At 40.9% G+C, this 23411-nt stretch overlaps 1 protein-coding gene and 1 long non-coding RNA gene across 14 annotated transcripts in view; one reads left to right on the top strand and one right to left on the bottom strand.

Moving 5' to 3' along the window:
- LOC101797743 (kinesin-like protein KIF2A) overlaps positions 1-23411 on the top strand; it is a 171616-nt gene that overhangs the window by 136057 nt on the left and 12148 nt on the right. For 11 of the 13 annotated variants that reach the window (XM_072030608.1, XM_072030606.1, XM_072030601.1 and 8 more), the window contains one exon: positions 9179-13523. The exons of 1 other annotated variant lie outside the window; for it this stretch is intronic. In XM_072030608.1, coding sequence (XP_071886709.1) covers positions 9179-9264 — 86 coding nt within the window. In that variant the 3' untranslated portion in view covers positions 9265-13523. Of the gene's footprint in view, positions 1-3084; positions 3252-9178; positions 13524-23411 lie in introns of those variants that run through there. One more of the 13 variants, XR_011805634.1, reaches the window with a different exon arrangement.
- Positions 13525-16539, bottom strand: LOC140000587 (uncharacterized). The gene is made up of 3 exons (XR_011805635.1): positions 16507-16539; positions 15936-16028; positions 13525-14114 (listed from the first exon to the last, which is right to left on the bottom strand). It is a non-coding gene; the product is annotated as an uncharacterized lncRNA (long non-coding RNA).

Here is a 23411-nt window from a genome sequence, read left to right as displayed (position 1 = left end):
AAATCATCTTGTCAGCTTGATACCTCATGGAGATTAATTTTTCATTTTAGATTCTGTATATCTTTGCACTCCAGCAGGCAAGTTACACTGGTGAAAATTCAAGAATTTTTGTTGGTGTTTTTTTTTGGTGTTTTTTTTTTTTTTGATCTACATTAGAAAATTCCTTAGAAGATAAATCTTAGATTTTTCTCAGTCTGAGTATCTACTGTAGGTTATAAGAATGCATTAAGCAAATCAGATGTGGCCTGCTCAGCAAAGAATTGGTTGTATGTTCCTTTGCTTCTTACAAACTAAATGGTGGCTTCCTCTTCAGGAAGAGACAATTTGAGACACCAGCAGTGAGAAAACACAGTTTAGGTGATTCTCTGTTCTTCTAAAGCTTATTAGATACCTCTTTTGAAACAAAACACTGGAGGTAAAGGTTACCTAAGAGATCCTCGTGTCTTTACAGGCAGGATGATGCTTCCATAGCTTTACAGAAGGGAAGTCAAAGATTCTCCCAGTAACTTCTGTGTTCTGCTGGTGGCACATAATGGTCACTGCATATTTCATTTTTTTTCCCCTTTCACTTTGGAACTAATTTCTTCACGCTGTCACTATGTTTTCCTTCATCTTCTTGGACCTGTCACAGGAGAGTGGGGCGAAGAGGAATAGAAATATGAAGGAATACCATGCTTCCTTTCTCAGGTTTCTCCCTCTCTCCTGATGTGATATATGGCATAATAATTCGTGTCAAGAAAATGGTTGATATTAATAAAGAAGGGGGAGATGTGGGAGTGTGTCCATGTGGGTCGGCAAGCCCCATGGTTGATGGTAACATCAGACTCTTAACGATGAGGCCATCAGGAATGTAAAAGAGTTTACAGGGAACAAAGAAGGGTGATTCAGGAGACGCCATGCAATGTTCTGTATATTTAGAATGTTTGATGTCCGTGTGTGCGTGTTGGTAGAGCATAGACTCCCCGCGCACTCAGCGCTGTTTGCTTATCTTTTATAAATATTACTAAATACAGATTGAGTTGAGACTTCATTTATAACAGTTATGATTATTTTTTTTTAAATGATGTGTTTATCCATTTACAGTGAAAAACTTCAAAAATATAATCACAAAATGCATTCATAGGAAAATCATAGAATCATTGAATAACCTGAGTTGGAAGGGACCCACAAGGCTCATTGAGTCCCAACTCCTGGCTCCAGAAAGGACCACCCAAAAATCAAACCTTATGTCTGACAGTGTTGTATAAAACTTCTTGAACTCCAGCAGGCTTGGTGCCGTGACCGCGTCCCTGGGGAGCCTGTTCCAGTGCCCAACCACCCTCTTAGTGAAGAAACTTTTCCTGATATCCAACCTAAACCTCCCTTGTCGCAGCTTCATGCCATCCCCTTGTATCCTATTGCTGGTCACCAGAGAGACGAGATCAGTGCCTGCCTCTCTCTTCCCCTCATGAGGAAGCTGTAGGCTGCCATGAGGTCTCCCCTCAGTCTCCTCTTCTTTTGGCTGAACAACCCAAGTGACTTCAGCCGCTCCTCATGCATCTTCCCCTGTAGACCTGTTAGTTTTCGTGAAGACACATAACCAGAGTGATTATATGAAGGTGCTTTTATTAGGTGCCAGAAGTTAGGGGCATGTCTGCCCAAATCTAACTTCGTCCAATTTGTTCGCTCACGTTCTCTTTTATCTCCTAAAATATTACATATGCATTAAGTTTTTCAACACATCTATGCATATTCATTTCCTAGCTCCACCTAGCCCCGCTTCGTATGCTAATTATCTTATCAGTCCTTCTGCGCTTGAGTAGTACTCTCTGGTGGTCGTCTGGGTGGTCGTTGGGATGAAGTAAGATGTCTTCATCAGAGTTGAACTTTTTACCTCATCTTCTTGCGCATGCTCTATGAGCCCTTGGTCTCAGTCCAAACCTTAGTTTCCAAACTATTCATTCACCTAGCAATAATCTCCCAGATACCCATAATATTTTCCTAACTATCTTTTGTTTAGATTAAATTGAGCATTTATGGTATGCATTGCTAGTAGCAGTACTGGTTTCACTGCCAAGACACCTGTTAATATGCTAACATCTACCAACATTTCCCCCCTTTGAAAGTATTTCACTCCTTCAAGGAGGGCAAATGCTTTCACTAACTAATTAAAATGTCTCACACACAGCACACACCAGTAACATAATCAAGAAAATTACAAAGATTAGGGTTGTCACAACATTCCATAAACCCGAAATCCACTACTTGTGCTTTATGTCATTTGCACTTCTCTGGTCAGGTTCATTTAATCTGGAGTGGATGCCATCTTTAACCCCTGGATTACTCAGGTTCTCTCTGAAATCTTAAATTATCATATGCCGGTAGAGGGTATTGAGGATGTGGGTCCATATGCCCAGCAATGGTCTGTATCACTTTCCGGTTCCAGGTTGTCTTCCTTAGGATCAGACTTTTCAGCATTACAAATGTTAACCAAATTAATACCCTACAATTACCAATATAATTACCGTTTCCAGTAAGGATTTAGCCCAATTACTAATATTCCATCCACTAAAAATTTTATCCAAACAGCTTGTTGTCATATCTTTCTCTTCCTGTTCTGCATCTTGTTCCACTCGAGCCAGTTGTTCTATGTCATGTTCTACATCAGCAGTCATATTTGGAATGTGGATGCAGCAATGATCAATACAATCTTTTAGAAATCCACATACTCCATGTTCCTTTAATAACGGTGTATCTAATGCCAATTTTGTAGCACCATTTTAGTTGTAGCTTGTAGTTGGATGTTAAGATCTCTAAAGCCTTCTTTTGTGGCTCTCGCGAGCCTACTTACTTGTCCTGTAAGTTTATAAATCATTTCCCTATTTCAATAATTAGCTACCTGTGCAAATAGAGATTCTAATGCCCAACTGAATTTTACTCCATCCGAGGGTTCATGCCATATATCTTCATCTGCCCCTTCTAAAATTCTTTTTGCTCTACTAATTTGTAGGGTTTCCAATTTTCCTTTAAAAGGAGATTTTTTTCCATATTGGACAGTGTGGGAAGTCCTAAAGTTATTTCTTTTACTTCCCCATTTATCGGCAGGTGTGTAGTCCAAGTTCCATCCCTGGCTGCCCATACAAATTGTCCTGGACTTTGTACGGTAGTATAGCTACAATCTGCTGCGATTTGACTTACCTGGCTACTTCTTTCCGAATTATACTTAATTCCTCGGCAAGCACATCCTGCCCTAAGAGCTATCAATACTGGGGGTAAGTGCTTGATATCTTCATTATTACTGTCACAAGTATATTTCTTCTCACAGGTCCACCAAGCTACCTCTTTTGATTCTTGTTTACCACTGCTGTCAACCCGGCTTACTGTATAAACCTGATCAGTTCCATTCTGCTTTCCCTGCCATTTAATACACCATGATGTATTCCCTCCATACTGGAATTTCTGCAGTAAACTCACTGTCCAAGCACTATCCCATCCTTCTTTACACTGAATTGTTTTATTTCCTTCTACTTGGGGCAGTGGGGAGGTTATTATACCCCACTCAAGCGGGTCCCCTGCTGCCTTTGGAATGGGCATACAAGCAGTAATTCTATCAGTTCCTTTCATTATGACAAAATCTTTAATTAATCCTACCAATAAATTCTCTGCCTGCTGCCTGTGTGGGATCTATACCACTTGTGTCCATGGTACTTGGTCCTCCCTTTTTCTTCTAGATCCTTTTTGGCGGGCTACCAATATTCCTTTATCCAATTTTGGATATAACAATATTTCTCTTATCCCATAATCTGTGCTATTTTCATGTATTACTATGCACCGGTAGTTTCCCTCATTGACATTAGTAACATTAAACAGGGTTAGGGTGGTAGTTCCTCTCAGTTGTTGGCCCAATTCTAGGGTATTACTTACGTACGCCTTCCCCTTCCATCCAGCTTTCAATCCTGTATTGTCCCTGGATGTGTTTACGTATATTTCCTGGCTCTGTCCGAAGTCATTTATTTTCTCCCAGACCACCTGTAGAGAGCTAATTGTTATTGGTTTATCGTCTTGCATTCCACATTCCAAGGTAACATTTCCTCCCTTAAATATTTCCTTTTTCTTATACTTTTCTGGTATTTCTAGAAACCCAATTACAAGATATTTGCACAAAACAATTACTGTTATCATTACCGTTATTAAGAACCCCAACATTGTATGTTTATATGCGTCTCATCTGTAGTTTTGTATCTCCGAATGCTCGCACCGACCAAAGTTCAGGAACCTTTTTCACCCGAGTATAATGAATCCAAGCATCCACCCCTTCTACCTTTACAGCTGTAAAAGTAGTCAATAATACTTGATAAGGTCTGGCCCACCGTTCTGTCAGGGGTTCTTTGTTCCAATTTTTAATGTACACTCAGTCTCCGGGATGAATATCGTGGACAGGATTTTCCAGTGATAATGGTCGGTTCCACACCAAAACACTCTGAAGTTGAACTAAAGTTTTGCTAAGAGATGATACATAATTATAAACATCCTGGTTCCCTGTTATGTGCATATTAGGATTTGGTTCTGGGGATTCATAAGGCTTTCCATAAATAATCTCGTATGGGCTTACTGACATTCCACTCCTTGGCTTTATCCTTATTCTCAATAAGGCTATAGGCAAAGCTTGTGGCCATTGTATTTTGGCTTCCTGGCAGATTTTACTAATCTGTCCCTTTAGTGTTTGGTTCATCCTCTCTACTTGTCCACTAGATTGGGGTCTCCATGCAGTATGTAAATTCCAAGAAATTCCTAATAGCCGGCTTACATCTTTAACCACAGATGCAATATAGTGCGGTCCCCTATCCGAGGATATTCCTAATGGTACCCCAAACCTCGGAATAATTTCCCGCAATAACCACTTTACTGTCTCTTTAGCTTGATTGGTGTGACAGGGAAGGGTTTCTGGCCATCCAGAAAAGGTATCAACCCCTACTAACAGATATCTATATCCCCTAGTCCTAGGTAACTCTACAAAGTCAACTTGCCAGTAATCTCCCAGTTCTATTCCTATTCTGACTCTTCCCATTTCAGCATGTTTTCTTGCTACTGGATTATTTTTCAGACAAATCTCACACTTTGACATTGCTGATTTTGCCATTGTTAACATATGCATAGAGATAATGCTACATTTCAAAAATGTTACCATTGCCTCTGCGCCCCAGTGACACTCATTATGTTTTGTCTGAAGTATTTCTTGCATCACCAAGGGGGGTATTACTATCTGGCCCGTAGTGGTTACATAACATCCATCAGAGTTCTTTTGGGCCTTTAGGAGATTTGCTAATTTCTCATCCTCTGGTGAATATCTTGGTTCCTTGGGAAGATTAAGACGAGTGGGGCCTACCTTGAGTGGTACCAAAGCCATCACTTTTCACACCTTCCAAACAATTTGTCAAGCTGCTCGATCTGCCAATGGATTCCCTTCTGATATCTTTGAGGTTCCTCCTTGATGGGCTTTACAGTGCATAATAGCCACTTGTTTTGGCTTATGTACCGCATTTATCAAATTTAACACCTCCTCTTGATATCTTACATTGGCCCCTTGTGAAGACAACAGCCCTCTTTCTTTCCATAATGCTCTATGAACATGGACCACTTCAAAGGCATACTTTGAATCTGTCCAAATATTTACCATCTTTCCTTTACTCAGTTCCAGTGCTCGAATTAGGGCTATCAGTTCCGTTCGCTGTGCCGATGTTCCAGGTGGTAAAGATTTTGCTTTGATTACTGTTTTCAGGGTTGTTACTGCATACCCTGCATGTCGTGTTCCATTCTCCACAAAACTACTACCATTAGTAAAAAGTTCCCAGTCATACCTTTCAAGGGGTACATCCTTCAAATCTTCGCGGCTAGCATGAGTATGTTCAATTATTTCCACACAATTGTGTTCCAATGGTCCTTCTTCTGGAACAGTTCCTAGAAATACTGCTGGATTTAACAGGTTAGTCGTTTTCAAGGTTACATCATCTTGTTCAGTTAGTATTGCCTGATATTTCATCATCCGGCTGGGTGATAACCAGCGGCCCCCCCTTTTGCTCTAAAACGGTTGTTACCATATGTGGTACAAAAACTTCAATATGTTTTCCCGAGGTAAGTTTCCTTGCTTCCTGGATTAAGAGAACTGTTGCTGCTACTGCCCACAAACATGAGGGCCATCCTGCACTTACAGCATCCAACTGTTTGGGAAAGTATCCCACAGGTCTTTTCCAGCTTCCCAGTCGCTGAGTTAGTACCCCTAATGCTAGTCATTGTCTTTCATGTACAAATAACTGGAAATCTTTTGATAAATCTGGTAGACCCAAAGCTGGTGGCTTCATTAGAGCGTCTTTAAGTTTCTTAAAAGCTTCTTTTTGTATTTTTCCCCAAATAAAATTCCGTGCCTTCTGAGCTTCATAAAGGGGCTTAGCTATGAGTCCGTAATCCATTATCCATAATCTGCACCACCCAGCCATTCCTAAGAAGGCCCTTAGCTCATGGAGATTTTGAGGTTCCGGGATAGCGCATATAGCTTTTATTCTGTTGATGCCCAGACTTCTTTGTCCCTGAGAAATCTCACCCCCCAAATATGTTACAGTCAAGCAAACTATTTGTGCTTTGTTTTTCTTTTGAAACTTTATAGCCACCCATTCCTAACTGATTTAAAATCTCGATAGTTATTTGGGTGCAGAGCGACTCATTCTCTGTGGCAATCAAAATATCATCTACGCATTTTAACAACAAATACTGACTTCTGGGTACCTGTATTTATCCTTGCGTTGTCCAGATCTCCAGTTCCTTGGCCAGCTGGATTCTGAAGAGGGTCAGGCTATTCTTGATATCCTCTCTTGCACTTTCTATAGCTGCCCTTAACACCATAACTTTTTCTGTTGAGTCCATTAATGTATCTAATATTACTTGAAGGTCATCCCAGTCCAGATTCTGGGTTTTAATGATCATTTTCATTACCCTAGCTACTTTATCCGGGTTTTCCTGATACGTTCCTGCTGCTTGTTTCCAAATTACTAGGTCTCCTAGAGTAAACTTTAACATACATGTATACTGGCCCTTCTGTCCCTACTCCTTGTCTAAGTGGAGCAATTATGTTTTTATTTTGTCTTATTCCGTCTTTCTCTCTTATCATGCATTTGGCAGCACCTTTCTGGTCTCATCGTTGGGTTCTATATGATACCGGGGTAGTTGAAGCTACCGCTCCTTTTTCTTCTCCCTCCTCCCCTCACTGTCCTTGCTTTCTTCCCTGACAGCCTGCCCTTGTTCTAATGGGGATGATGGTGCTACTTCCAAATCTGTGTTTCCATCGTCCCGTCTATAATACATACCATTCTCTAACCTTTGATGCCCTATACACCGCTTTTCTCCTGTGCATACTTTACATTGGTCATCAACAGTTATTTTAGCCACCATTATCCTGCAAGCGCATTGCCACTCAGGCTTATCTCGCAAATAGAAAAATAGTTCTACATATGAAATCTCATCCCACTTGACTTCTCGCTTACAAAATAACATTAATTGTAAGATAGTATTGTATTGCAAGGTTCCATTTTCTGGCCAACTCTCTTGATCTTCTAGTTCATACTGTGGCCACCAAACATTACAGTAATCAACTAGTTTACCTTTTCGTAACTCCTGTCCAAAGCCTCCCTCCTTCCAGTGTGCTAGTAAACAGCCCAAAGGGGAAGATCGTGGTACAGGAGTATTGCCGCCCAGAATACCTTTAAGTTTTTCCATTTGTTATAGCTATAACCTTTTACCAAACCAGACCACTGATGCTGAACCTGCAGCACTTTCGCGACTGTCTTACGGACGACGCCTAGGCTTACCCCGGGAATTCCCTAGCCCAACTGTGCGTGGCTTTCACTGTGTCTGACCAGCAGGCTCCCAGACCAGATCTGTACCAGTTACTAGAAAGCACCTTTTCTCTTACCCTTCTAGAGGTACGCTGTGAGCAGCGGGGTAGGTTGCGGCTGATGGCTCCCCGAGAAACTCCTCGGTGCCGGCTGGAGTGTGATCAGTTCGTGAGCTGCCTCAGCAGTGTCCACAAGGTCCCATCTGGATCACCAAAATGTTAGTGTTCACAAAGACACAACCACAGAGTGATTATATGAAGGTGCTTTTATTAGGTGCCAGAAGTTAGGGGCATGTCTGCCCAAATCTAACTTCGTCCAATTTGTTCACTCACGTTCTCTTTTATCTCCTAAAATATTACATATGCATTAAGTTTTTCAACACATCTATGCATATTCATTTCCTAGCTCCACCTAGCCCCGCTTCGTATGCTAATTATCTTATCAGTCCTTCTGCGCTTGAGTAGTACTCTCTGGTGGTCGTCTGGGTGGTCGTTGGGATGAAGTAAGATGTCTTCATCAGAGTTGAACTTTTTACCTCATCTTCTTGCGCATGCTCTATGAGCCCTTGGTCTCAGTCCAAACCTTAGTTTCCAAACTATTCATTCACCTAGCAATAATCTCCCAGATACCCATAATATTTTCCTAACTATCCTTTGTTTAGATTAAATTGAGCATTTATGGTATGCATTGCTAGTAGCAGTACTGGTTTCACTGCCAAGACACCTGCTACTGTGTTAACATCTACCAACAGACCCTTCACCATCTTCGTAGCCCTCCTTTGGACTCTAATAATTTTATGTTTTTCTTGTATTGTGGCACTCAAAACTGAACACAGGACTCAATGTGAAGCTGCACCAGTGCAGTGCAGAGAGGGGAGCACAAACTAGGGGAGAATGTTGTTGATCATACACTAAGATACAATTTTGTCTGCTTTTAAGAATGGTTCAGAAGCTGCTGGGAAGGAAAAGAAAGTATGCTGTGTGTATCTTCCTGTACTCTGTAAGTTAGAAGCAGAATTTAAGCAGAAACAGGTTACATACTGGGAGTGCAGTTGTGTAGTTTCCAAATCTATCCTGCCTAGAGTCAGGGGTAGCATCTAAGAAGGGACTAAGTTGCTAAACAACTTGTTTGTATGGTGAGTACTGAATTTAAGCTTATCTTAATCCTCTTGGAGTTTCTTGTAGCTTCAGCTGTTTTTGTGGAGGAATTTTCTGTGTTGTGCATTAGGGCAGGGTTGTGGAGTTCAGGGCTTAGTTTCAAGATCTTTGTTGGGTACAAGCACATCAGTACTCATTCTCTCTTTTTCATTAAAGATAAAGTGAAATCTTTCCGAGCAGCTCTACAAGAGGAGGAACAGGCCAGTAAACAGATCAACCCGAAAAGACCACGTGCCCTTTGAAATGGGCCTTTGCTGCTAAAGGAATCCACAAACCCTTACTGCTGTAGCATACATTTGTTACAAAACCGGTGGCCGTAAGAACTCAACTACTTGAAAGTGTGAAAACATTAGAAATGTCTGTGGAAATGTCCTGTTTCTTATTCACCTGAATTACATTTTTGTTTTTGTGTGAAATGCTCCTATGACATCTACAAAATGCTTCTAGACCAGTCAGTACAACCATGCAGGGTTCAGATCCATGAAACACTTTGTTTAAAATATTTCATTTATTCAAATCGTGAATTTTACATTTGGAAATATTTGCCAAGTTTTTAATAATGAAGTAGAACTGTGGCCACTAGAAAGTCACAATATTTCCTTTTAACTGTGTTCAGTTTTGTTACAAAGACTAGCTGTGCAGTTCTAAATTGTGTTTGCGTGCATGCACACCTCACTCATGGTCGTATATAATTTCTCTTCTACAGACAGCTGTGCTTACCTCTTCCCATTCTGTGCCTTGATGAAGGCTACTTAACCCTAAACATCCTCTTTCTGAAGCACAGCCTTAATAAACAACATTACTTAGGCAATATTAATTACTTTTAGTCTGTGTGCATTTTTAATGTGCTTTGAGACGTTTTTTTGGTAGCTAGATCATTCATTTCACAGGATGTGCCACATCATTTGAACAGAAACTGCAAGAGCTGTTAGAGTGGACAAACAGCTGGACATTCTATCCTCCTTGTAAAAAATATGGAATCTAGATTTATTTGAATACCATAAAGAATGGTTATGCAATTCAAACATTTTTCTCAAGGAAAAAAAGAATCAAAAAACAAAAATATAAATTAGTTGATGTATAAAAAGGGTAATGTTTAAGTACTGAGGAGAGTTGTGACTTAGGATAATGCTGATATGTAGTATGTGGTATGGGATGATAATGCTGTCAGAAAAAAGGTACAATCTGAGCTCTGTATATGGATAGGATAACTATCAAAGTTCAAGGATCCAGATAAAGAAATACATATTGGCTTTTCACCTACTGTTAAAATTTGGCTTTTGATCCATGACAAACTTACATGTACATTAACTGCAGTTTGCAGGCAGTTTGAGTAGCTTTGTTGCTTTTTTTTTTTAAAAAAAAAAAAAGTAGTTAATACCTATATTTCCCTTTATATACAGTGCCAACAGATGAAAAGAGGGGTGAAATTGCATCATTTGAGGATTTGCATATCTCTACCTAGTGCTAGTTGAAATCTATCAAGTATCAAGTACCTGAATTCCCACAATGATTGCATATCAGCACTTTTTAGTTGGTGTCACACAAGTTACTTTTCCAAATCAGTATCCAAAAGATTGACTTTCACATAAGAACTTGTCAAATGAAGAGTTATAGACCCCTCTAGGAGTTTTCCCTGTTTCCAGTCTTCATATCGTCAGACTTTCACTTGGAACTGTTTAAAGATTACTTTTTGAAAACAAACCTTGTTCATTTGAGCCAGACTGGGAGGGAAATAAAGGGAATGCAATGAAAAACAAGATAAATGAGACAGGAATTCTCATAGTGTTTAATGTTTGCATCTCCTATAAGAAGTTCTTGTCGCATTGTGGTTAAAAATCAAAAAAACAATCCTCCTGTGTGTAAACATGAAAAGTGAAACAACAATGTAGATTTTACATAATGTATTGAATAAATTAAGCTATTAACTGAATTACAGATGAGAATTTACTTCTATGAAGAGTCTGTTCTGCTTTGGGAAGGGGTACACTTTGTAAACACATGCAAGTTGTTGCACTACTAAAAAGGCCTCCGATTTCAGAATGAGTATTTACTCCTGGAAATGGCCATTCTGTGCAAATTTGTAAGGTAGGAAGATGTTCCTCAGATCCCTATCCTGACTTTTGTTTTGCAGCAGATCTCAAAGAAACATCATGGCTGGTCAGGTACCAGATGGAAGTCAAAATTATGTCTAGAGGCTGTTAAGAGACCTTTGTGATAGAGCCTGCTGTAAATATTAGATTAACACTGAGACTGAAGCAGTGAGAATTAAGATAGGTAAACAATTGATATGGCTGGTTACACCACTTGAATTCCTGTAACCCGTTGCTCTGATGGGCTGACATTATTTGGATAGTACTCCGAGAAGCATATACTGTTTTGTGCGCTGTAAAACAAAAACATTTATAAAGAGCATGATGCAAAGCTCCTACATTTGTTCCTTCTGTGTTGGTCTGTGAGTGTTGCTGTGGCTACTTAACCATCACTCAAATTGTTTTGATAGGCAGTGAAGCAGTACTAGAGTTGTTAAATGCCTCTTTCAGGGTGCCTGCAAATTCAAGTACACTTGAATAAAATTAAGTTGAATTTTGGAAAAGGTTTTGGTAATGTTTCTTCTCTATTTATTGTGGTTTTATGGAAAAAGAGATGCCACCCATGAAACACATGACTCATGTTTGTTAATACAGAGTTAGGCCTTTACCCCTGCATGATGCTATAAAGTTAATAATTACTGTTTTCATGAATCATAAGACAAATCAAAGTAGATTTTTCTTTTGATGGCCGTGATACAAAGTTAACACAATTTTAATTGGGAAAATTCTGCCTTGTCCTTAATAAAAAATATATGACTGTGCTGGCTTTAGCATCCTGGGTAACTAAACTACACCATAGCCACTCTCTCACTCCCCCTCCTCAAAGGAAAAAGGGGGAGAAGATACAATGGAAAGGGCTCAAGGATTGAGATAAGGACATAGAAATTGCCAATTACTGTCATAGGCAAAACAGACTCCGAGGGAGATTAATATAATTAATTGCCTATCACTAGCAGACTGGGACAGTGAGAAACTAAAAGCAAACTAAAAACACCCTCACTTCACCACCCCACACCCCCAAGTAGCGCAGGGGAAGGGGGGTTGTGGTCAGTCCCTAAAGCTTTGTCTCTGCTGCTCTGTCTCCTTCATGGTCACTCTATTCCCCTGCTCCAGCATGGGGTCCTTTCCATGGGATGCAGTCCTTCCAAACTGATTCTACATGGGCTTCCCACAGGCAGCAGCTCTTCAAGAACTGCTCCAAATATGGGTCTGTACCACAGGCTCCATCCTTCAGGAGCAAACTGCTCCAACACAGGTCCCCCACAGGCAACAGCTCCTGCCAGATCACTGCTCCTGTGTTGACTCCTCTCCATGGGCTGCAGTTCCAGTGCAGAGTCTGCTATGGCGGGGCTCTCCATGGGATGCAGCCTCCTTCAGGTCAGATCCACCTGCTCCACTGTTGGCTCCTCCACAGGATGCAGCATGGAGATCTGCTCTACTATGGTCCTCTCCACAGGCTGCAGGGAAACTTCTTCTCTGGTGCCTGGAGCACTTCCTTCTTCACTGACCTTGGTGTCTGCATGGCTGTTTCTCTCACATTTTCTCACGCCTCTCTCCTAGCTGCTGTTACACAGCTTCCCCCCCCTTCTTAAATATGCTTTCACGGAGACGCAACCACCATTGCTCATTGGTTTGGTTCTGGACTTTTCTCACAGAGGCCACCCCTGCAGCTCCTCCACTACCAAACCCTTGCCACATAAATCCAATAAAATAATCCAAACTGCATTATTGAATCCAAACTTCACTGAAAGCTTTGATCTTTGCATTTTAGATCCTCAGTGATCCTCAGTGACTTGAGAGACAAAGTTATTTTCTTATGAAAATAGCTGCCTTACTGTACAGTTGACCAAAAAAAAAACCAACCATCTGCCCAGTTGCTAACTTTCTGCTGATTCCTACAAGGGGTTTGATGGCAGTAAGGGGGGGGGGGGGAGGGAGGAGATGATAGTGGTAATTTTAGGTACCTCAATGATGCTTTCATAACTATCCCACACCCAGCCCATAAGATAAATGTTCCTGTTTCTGAAAAACACTTATTTGGATTTCTCTAATGGAAGCAGGTTACTAACAGATCTGGAATGCTGGTAGGTACCAGAGGACAAATGGAAGAGACCTTCATTTCAACTCAAAAGAAAATTTTAAAATATTTTTTAATTATGTTATAATTTCTTGCTAATTTATATTGCTGATTAGGTCATTTCCAAGACATACTGGCTGGCAAAGAAGTTACAAAAATACCACAAAAGCAGTCATTGTTCAAGTGCTATAAAAAATGTTACAAAGGTTATACTAGAAGCTACTATTAATTTTGCCATTTTAGAGATGTAGGTATATTTCCAGCACAGTTATTTATATTGTCACCTACCAGGTTTACCACATCTTGTTAAAGAGCAATAGCTGCATTAATTGTTACGCTGAGAAGTGGCTAGGAATTTTATCTTTAATTAGGAGAGGATTCCTGTTCCAACTTAAATTACTGACCAGAAGAATAGAATATAGTAATCAATTACTAAAATTTCCAAATTATGCTATAGATCAAGGCCTAATTCTCAAGACAGATGGACAGGGAAGGGCTGCATAAGTCTCCAGAGAAATTACAATAACCAATTCTGTTATTAGAGCTATTTTTAGAAGATACATAAAAGTACCTAGTACACAAGTTACATAAGTAGAAATCTTCAGTTTGTTCTGAATACTGTAAGCAGCAGTTGAAATATATATAAGGTTTATATGCTTTGTCATGTAGGACTGGGAAGCAAAAATTGTCTGATATTCAGAGGAAACCAGGGTTAGTACTTTCCCTATGTAACCCAATACCAATCTGTACAACATTGGTATAGAAGGAGGTACAACTGAAGAAGCTTAAAAGGAAGGCCTAAAGAGAAAAGATTTACCTAATGAAGTCATCTATATTAATTGAACAGGCTCGTTTTTCAGAGTAATCAGTATCTTAGGATTGTCTGTATTTTCACCACAATTTTGAAGTTTTCAGGTATTTCCTGTCAACAGAAAAAGATGCAAATTACTTTTCTATTTCTGGCATAGAATAAGGTTAATTTAAACTATCTATTCTTTCCCTGCTTTTAGAAGAGTTCTTCTTTCATGAGATAAGCTGTATTTTTTTTTTTCTTTTATGGATTGTTTTCTCATTGTCTGAATTTTTGTATCTCAGCTCATTCACTGTAAATCAATCACCAGCACTATTGCTAAGCAGACAAAAAAAATTCTTACTAGCTTTTTGGGAAAAAAGTCAGGCCTTGAGACATGTGCAGCCAAGATATTAACAATATCCTCAGATATTTTTTTTCCACTGTAATTTAATGACCCTTTTAGATTTCTCTTTAATAACAGTTAAATTCTTCCCTTCCTGAAATTCTCTTAGAAAGGCTTTAACGTATTAAGCTTTTCAATTCTGATTTTTTTTTATTCTTATGTTAGTATTTAGGTCACAGTACACAGGAATAGAATTTAATATATTAAAAAGGAACAATGAATTCGGTAATTATGATCCAGAAACTGCTCTACAGCTCTTGACCTGAAAGGTATACAAGTCTAGAATGAAAACTGAACTTGTTATTTATTCAACTGATTCTTAATCTTTACAATAAAAATAAAATAATATAATTAAACTACAGAGAGCTGTTCTTTTTGAACAACTGCCCAGTAGAGTTTTCTTCTAAAAAGTTTCATATGCTGAGGTCACAAACTCTTCTGATAAGTTCTCCATCGTGATTTATCCCAGACTCTGCTGGCATGTATATAACACTGCTAGACATTTGCACAAAAGAAATGGTTAGCTGGATGGACTCTGAAACTCTGATAAATTTACCTCTAATAAAAGTTATTTAAAGGCTACAGAGAGTATTTTGTTTATCCTAACAAAGGCTATCCTTACTAGACAATCACGTTCCTGAAATTAAAGTGTTCAATGAAAGGAACATACAACTGCTATAAACAAGAACAAACACTAATGACAGTTTCACAACAATACTGAACACAAAAATCTTTCAGGAAAGTATATTTCTTAATACAAAAACCATGCAGCCTTGGACAAAGCAATACAAAAGGAGGAAAAAAAAACTTCACCCACAAAAACATTTCAATTGTTCTTTTTTGTGCCTAGGCACTACTGGCTAGATCTTAATTGCTGAGAAGGCAGATACTTCAAGAAAATCTGGCTAATGCTGGGCAAGGCTGAAATGGTCTTGAAGATCGAAGTATTTTAAAAATTAACTTGAAGAATACTATCCTATAATGTCTTATCTTCAGATGACTCTGTATTGTCTATGAAGAGTTCTAATAGGCACTCTTTTGATCATAAGTAACAAACTCATCAGCTGGAAGAGTCTCTAGGAGATGGGAAGTACTATGAAAGGAGCATTATGAGTAACAACTCTCCAACTGACATGGAGATGGTACTTCAGCCTTGTCAGAAATACTATAAGAAAGTCATAGAATATTCCGAGTTGGAAGGGACCCACAAGGATCATCAAGTCCAACTCCTGGCACCACACAGGTCTACCCAAGAATTCAGACCATATGACTAAGAGCACAGTCCAAATGCTTCTTAAATTCCAACAGGCTTGGTGCCATGACTATGCCTCTGGGGAGCCTGTTCCAGCACGCGAGCTGAACCTAAATTGATGGTGGCACATACAGGTAACGTACTAATGCATCAGTAGAGGAGTATTTTGGTGTTCTGTAAATGCCAATGGATACTTCATAGTGAAATCAGCATAAAGAAAGTAAAAAGAAAAATAAATGAAATTAAATACTATTATTAGTATGTTACATTAATATTAGAGTATCCAATGCTTTACCTGGAAGTTGATAAGTGGTGGTTTGTTCTTTGGCTCTATTCTGATAACGCTGGATTCAACTTTGGGATGAGGTCTGAAGTTGTTCTTTCCAGCCTGTTAGAAGTTAGACAGTTGCATGAATAAGCAGAAAATCCTCACATTCTTCTCTCTTTGATAGCTTTGTAAGCTAACACAGAATAACATACCTTCATCAGATCATCCACTCAAACTAATAACTAAGTATTAATAAAAAGTCTGCAGTATAGATCCTGGTTTTACAACCAAAGTAAAAATTCCCTTTGAAACATAAGTATTTCTCACCTGAGAGTAAAGGAAATAAGAAAATAAATTCTAAGTTGTCATGGTTTAACCCGGCTGGCAGCTAAACACCACACAGCCGTTCACTCACCCTCCCCCCTCCCTCTCTGGGATGGGGGAGAGAAACAGGAAAGCGAAGCCTGTGAGTTGAGATAAAGACAGTTTAATAAGACAGGAAAATAATAATAACAATAAAAATAATAACAACAATGATGATAATAGTACTACTACTAATAATGTGTACAAACAAGTGATGCACAATGCAATTGCTCACCACCCGCTGACCGATGCCCAGCCTCACCCCGAGCAGTCCGGCCCCCCTCCCCTGGCTAGCCACCCCTATATATTGTTTAGCATGACGTCAGATGGTATGGAATACCCCTTTGGCTAGTTTGGGTCACCTGTCCTGGGTCTGTCCCCTCCCAGCTCTTGCTGCACCCCCAGCCTGCCTGTTGGCAGGACAGAGCAAGAAGCTGAGACATCCTTGGCTTGGTGTAAGCACTGCTCTGCAACAATTAAAACATCAGGGTGTTATCAGCACTCTTCTCATCCTAAGCCAAAGCATAGCATTCTACCAGCTACTAGGAAGAAAATTAACTCTGTCCTAACTGAAACCAGGACATAAGTCTAATCAACTTTCAAGTCAAAAGCAGTTATGTTGTCCATAGGTTCATGCCCAGTGCACCCCGACAATAAGCGCACAGAATCGGAATTCACACAAAGGTCTTTTAATTATTTAAAGACATAACTCTGCAGAGTCAGGTGCTTGGCAATCTTTTGCAAAGCAAGCACATCTCTGGCTTGAATCACCATCATTTATACCCAGCAAACTTGTGAAAACTAGCTCTCTGGCTACTTTTGATTGGCTGTACCAGCTCACCTAACTTATCTCTACTGAGTTTGTGCATTACAGAGGACCAGCAGGGGTGGGGCACAAAATCCCACATTAGCATACATTATCATGTTGATAGGTGTGATTTTAATATGTTAATGACCCTTAATGAGCAAATGGTTACCATAGGTCAGTCTGGAATCTTCCTGCAGCTGTTTTCTCCTTCTTGTTTTTTACCTTTCATCCCTTATCTTCTCTGCTTCTGCTAGCTCAAGGCTACCAGTCTCTGTTTCCTCCAAGGTTTCCTTATTTTCTCAGCTAAAGACTACACAAGCTACAAGCCTCCCTTTTTTCTTCAAGGTTGCCTTGCTTTTTCCCAGCTTTGGGAAAAAGTTAGAAAACACAGGTTTTTCCTCTCAGCACTTAAAGCAATGAAAGTCTATCATACACATACACATACTCCCTTAATTAGCTCAAACTCCATTTAAAAACAAATCAAAAAGCAAAAAAACTACACTGACACCTTAGTGAAACCATCCAAATTTCCTTAAAGTTACAATAGAATTTGATTCTTTATACTGATAAATGGATAAAGATCAAAGAGATGAAGGCTAGTCTCAGAGCTGAGTGCATGACTGTATCATAGCAATAATCAAAATGATTTGTTAAGTCCTTCAAATCCAAATTCTCTAGCTCCAAAATCTGACCAGTAATGTCACTAACATTAGTGCTTCACTGAGAGAAATGAAAAAATGCTGACATGGAAAAACACATGTAAGTACATGGACAGTTACATTTTTCCAGGCAATAGGAAACATCTTGGCTTCAATTCTACCCTTAGCACCCATACTTCCTAACACAGGAAGACATTTGAAATGTTACCATGCCCTGCTTATCCATGGAATAACAACTAGTTATAATTCTAGAGGAAACAGGTGCAACTGCTTTTTTCCATCAGTTGGACTCTCAGTTATGCCAAGACTAAATTTTCTCCTTGTGTGTAATATGTTGACATTAACTAAATCACAGAATGGTTGAGGTTGGAAGGGATCTCTAGAGATCATCTGGTCCAACCCCCTGCTCAAGCAAGGTCACCTAGAGCATGTTGCGCAGGATGGCATCCAGGCAGGTTTTGAATATCTCCAGAGAAGGAGACTCCACAACCTCTCTGGGCAATCTGTTCCAGTGCTCTGTCACCCTCACGGTAAAGAAGTGCCCTCTCATATTCAGATGGAACTTCCTGTGTTTAAGTCTGTGCCTGTTGCCTCTTATCCTATCACTGGGCACTACTAAACCGTCTGGCCCCATCCTCTTGACAGCCTCCCCTCAGATATTTATACACATTAATAAGATCCCCTCTTGGTCTTCTCTTCTCCAGGCTAAACAGGCCCAGTTCTCTCAGCCTGTCCCTGAATGACAGGTGCTACAGTCCTCTAATCATCTTCATAGCCCTCCTCTGGACTCGCTCCAGTAGTTCTATGTCCCTCTTGTTCTGGGGCACCCAGAACTGGACACAATACTCCAGACATGGCCTCACCAGGGCTGAGTAGAGGGGGAGGATCACCTCCCTTGACCTGCTGGCAACACTCTTCTGAATGCAGCCCAGGATACCGTTGGCCTCCTTGGCCACAAGGGCACATTGCCGACTCATGGTCAGCCTGATGTCCACCAGGACTCCCAGGACTCTCTCTGCAGAGCTGCTCTCCAGCAGGTCACTCCCCAGCCTGTACCAGTGCTTGGGGTTATTCCTCCCTAGGTGCAGTACCCTGCACTTGCCCCTGTTGAACTTCATGAGGTTCCTCTCTGCCCAACTCTCCAGCCTGTCCAGGTCCCTCTGAATGGCAGCACAGCCCTCTTGGGTATCCACTACTCCTCCGAGCTTTGTGTCATCAACAAACTTGCTGAGGGTGCACTCTGTTCCATCATCCAGGTCACTGATTAATGTTGAACAAGACTGGACCCAGTACTGACCCCTGGGGGACACCGCTAGCTACAGGCCTCCAACTAATTTCTGCATCACTAAGCACAACCCTGTGAGCTCTGCCATCCAGCCAATTATCGATCTAACTCACTGTCCACTCATCTAGGCTGCACTTCCTGAGCTTGCCCATGAGGATGTTACGGGAGACAGTGTCAAAAGCCTTGCTGAAATGAACAACACCCACTGCTTTCCTCTCATCTACCCAGCTAGTCATCTCATCATATAAGGCTTTCAGATTGCTTTTGGTTTGATTTCCCCTCGCTGAATCCCTGCTGACTACTCCTGATCACCTTCTTAGCCTCCATGTGCTTGGAGATGACCTCCAGGATCACCTTTCCAGGGATGGAGCTGAAGGTGACTGTCCTGTAGCTTCCTGTGTCATCCTTCTTGCCCTTTTTGAAGACTGGTGTGACATTTGCTTTCTTCCTGTCCTCAGGCACCTCTCCTGTTCTCCACAACCTTTCAAAGATGATGGAGAGTGGCCTAGCAATAACATCCACCAGCTCCCTCACCATTTGTGGATGCATCTCATCGGGGTTGATGGATTTGTAGGTGTCAAGTTTGTTTAAATGATCTCTAACCCAATCCTCCTTGACCAAAGGAAAGTCCTCTGTGTGAATCAGTACAGGAAGGCAGCAGGAACAACCACAGACTCATTGCTAAAATGTGAAGAGTAGATTTATTCTTGTTACCTCACTAACTGAGGGATCCCTGAAGCAACACCCAAGCAGAAGCACACAACTGGGGACACAGGAACCGCTAAACAGGGTCCATGCCAGGAGATCACTGGCCTGTTGGTTTCGCCTGTTTTTAATCAAGGGTTTGTGCAGGTGCAGTTTTTACCACCATGCTATGATCATCACTGTGCTTCTTTGATCTTCTCTGTACCAAGGCCTGGAGCTCAAGCATGTCCAATAGGGTGCCTCTGAGCCCACCAAACGGCTATGTTAGTTAACCCATTCCTCCAAACACCTTCTTTCTCCAGACTTCCTCTCTTGTCTCTAGGAGCTGAGATTCCTGAGGGCCGGTCTTAGCAGTAAAGACTGAAGCAAAAAAAAGCATTCAGTAACTCTGCCTTCTCTGTATCCTTCATTACCAGGGCACCTGCCCCATTCAGCAGTGGGCCGACATTTTCCTCAGTCTTCCTTTTGCTACTGATGTATTTGAAGAAGCCCTTCTTGACATCCCCTGCCAGATTTAATTCCAAATGGGCCTTGGCCTTCCTTGTCGCAACCCTGCATACTCTGAGAATGTCCCTATATTCCTTCCAAGTGGCCTGTCCCTTTTTCCACGTGCTGTAAACTTCCTTCTTCTGTCTAAGTTTTGCCAGGATCTCCTTTCACATCCATGCATTTCTCCTGCCCTCTTTACTTGCCTTCTTGCTCACAGGAATACATCAGTCTTGAGCTTGGAGGAAGTGATACTTGAATACTGACCAGCTCTCTTGGACCCTCTTTCCTTCTAGGGCCCTGACCCATGGGTTCCTCCAAGCAGGTCCCTGAAGAGGCCAAAGTTTGCTCTCCCAAAGACCAGGGTCGCAATCCTACTTTTTGCCCTGCTTCTTCCTCACAAGATCCTGAACTCCATATCATGGTCACTGTAGCCAAGGCTGCCCCCAACCTTTATATCTCCAACCAGCCCTTCTTTATTTTTTAATACAACGTCCAGCAGCACACCTCTCCTTGTTGGCTCCTTGACTGCACCTGTGTCAAGAAGTTATCATCAATGCACTGCAGAAACATACTGGACTGCTTATGCCTAGCTGTATGGTCTTCCCAGCAGATATCAGGGTGGTTGAAGTCTCCCATGAGAACCAGGGCATGTGATTGTGAGACTTCTTCCAGCTGTCTGTAGAAGGCTACATCTACTTCCTCTTCCTGATCAGGTGGCTTGTAGAAAACACCCACAACGGTGTCAGCCATGGTAGCCTGCCCTTTAATCCTTACCCAAAAGCTCTCAACTCGCTCTTCATCTACTCCTAGGCTGAATTCGATGCATTCCAGTTGCTCTATCCATTTTAATGAGGACCTCTCGTTAGGAACTCTCGTAAGGACCTCTGATCCCGCTGCAGCGAGGGTTCCTGGCAGGGAGACAGATGGAGCCAACCCGAACCCCCGAACCCCCCCCCTCCCTCCCGCAATAACGCAGCACAGAGCCGTTTGGTTGGAGCCGCAGCCCCGCCCCCCCCCCCAGCAGGCAGGAGCTGTGCTTGTGCCGCCCAGAGACGCTGACATACTGAGGGCGGAACCAGGGGTGACAACAGAAAACCCCCTGATGGTATAAAAACGGTTACTAGGGAGTGCCGCAAACAGGACACACTTTGGCCCTTAGTGCAGGCAGTTCAAGCGAGGCAGGGAGGAGCACAGGGAAGATCCTCTCCTCCCTTTTGTGAGAAACATCTCAAATAATTTTCTTCAGACAGGATCTTCTGTGAAGCTATTTTATTCGCGATTGCAATGGTGGGCGTCCTGTCAATCAGGAGCGCATTTTAGTAAACAAATATTAACCTCTTATTACCCGACACCTGATCACCTCCCCTGTTTCCTCATTGGCTGAGTACTACAGGTTCACAAGCTACTCGATGCTCCTCTATACCATATATGTACAATTTTTCTTTTTTTCAACCCTTTAATTTATCCTTTCTTATGTTTTGAGAACTTGTGATCTTTGTTTTTACTGTTCTCACACTGCTCATCCTGCTTTTCTCAAGCTTCTACCTTATTTTGGAACAGTGAGGCCTCCTACTGTCCACTTATCTACTTAGCATTTCTCCTTATTATGACTACACAACTACCTTGGAATACAGAAAAGTAATTCTCTACTGCAAAAACACAACTTAGTTTCTCACAATCCCCCCCTTCTTCTTTTCTTACTCCTAATGTTGTTTTTGCACCTTGTCACATACCGCACTCTTGAGTTTTTCCAACATTCAGGTGCAATCTTCTTCTTCGGATGTCATGGGGGATGACAGATATACAATGCCATTATTATTACAATACCGACAAATAGTTGTTTGAGCCAATTCTATTCTAGTAATCACAAAATTAGTTTCTCCCAAATGTTTCTAAATCCCCAGGAACTTTCATCTTGAGTTACTCTATGTAGGATCTTGTTGTGTTTTTTTTTTTTTCCCCCCCCAAATATTTTTCAGATCAGTCGAATTCATCCCATTTGATCTACACGTATACAGCAACTAGTATTAATTACAGTGCAAGCTCCTCCTTATGAGGTTATTAATAAATCTAATACTATGATTCTAGATTACTATTTTTGCAAACTTATCTAATTTATTTTATAGTTCTTCAATTATAGCTGAGATATTTACAATAGCATTTTCTAATTCACACATCCCTAACCAAGGTAAAAACCACCTTGCAAAGCTGTGAAATGCCAGAGAATTTTACTAGAGGATTATCTGAAGTCTGCTTAATTCTGCATGTGGTCTCAAGGGGGCTTTGGCTTTGTGGGTCTTCAATAATAGTTACATTTGGAATTATTGCCTCCAGGGTGCAAGCTCCCTTCCATCCTAGGGGCAACACCTTCCTGGCTTTATTGCCACATAGCCAGTACCACCCCTTGCCATTCCGGACAGGTCATCTGGTTACAGGATTCTCATGTTGTATCTGGTGTGCATTATGTGTATTAGCATTCCCGTGGCTACCATATTAGGTACAGTATGGATTATTCCCTACTTCATAGATAATATTTCCACACCCAGGGTCAGTACTATTGCCCCCTCAGTTTCTGTCAATGTTGTTTAAAAGGCACCCTTGATAACACAGTATGTTGTAGCCAGGATTATGTGTAGGGAGCTCAACTTCAAAATCTATTCTTTCTCGGGACTGAGTATGATCTGTCATTTTTAGAAATCTAGAGAATCCAGACACAGTTGCTGCTGGAAATAGCAATCAGGGACAAGGCCTCTTCAGTCTTTCTAGGCATCTGGGTGCAAATCCAACAGTTATTTCAAGATAGAGCTCGAGAGATGTTCTGGATTAATTGGAAATGATGATTTTTCCCTCCATCCTATCACTAATCCATTGAGAATAGGTATTACTAAGATAAACTTAAAATACACCATTTCTATGTGTATATACACCCCATAATAATTATAAAATAATAATTAAGAAAAACAATAAAAATCACAAGCTAATAAGGATTCTTCTGGTGGGGATTGAATACCCCCCTTTCTTTTTCTCCCACTTCCAGACAGTGTTTCCTGGAAACACTCTAATTCTGTGTAATTCAATCCATTTTACTCATTAATTCATTAAGAATTCTTCTAAGGAGACGTTAAAGATTTACAATATGTAGTTTTAACAGTTTTAACCTTAAAAGTCTTTGTTAATGCAGTCTCTTAGGTATC

This window comes from Anas platyrhynchos, chromosome W (assembly GCF_047663525.1).
Source record: "Anas platyrhynchos isolate ZD024472 breed Pekin duck chromosome W, IASCAAS_PekinDuck_T2T, whole genome shotgun sequence".
NCBI lineage: Eukaryota > Metazoa > Chordata > Aves > Anseriformes > Anatidae > Anas > Anas platyrhynchos.
The sequence above is the reverse complement of the archived record's forward strand: the minus strand, read 5'-3'. Positions and strand labels throughout refer to the sequence as shown.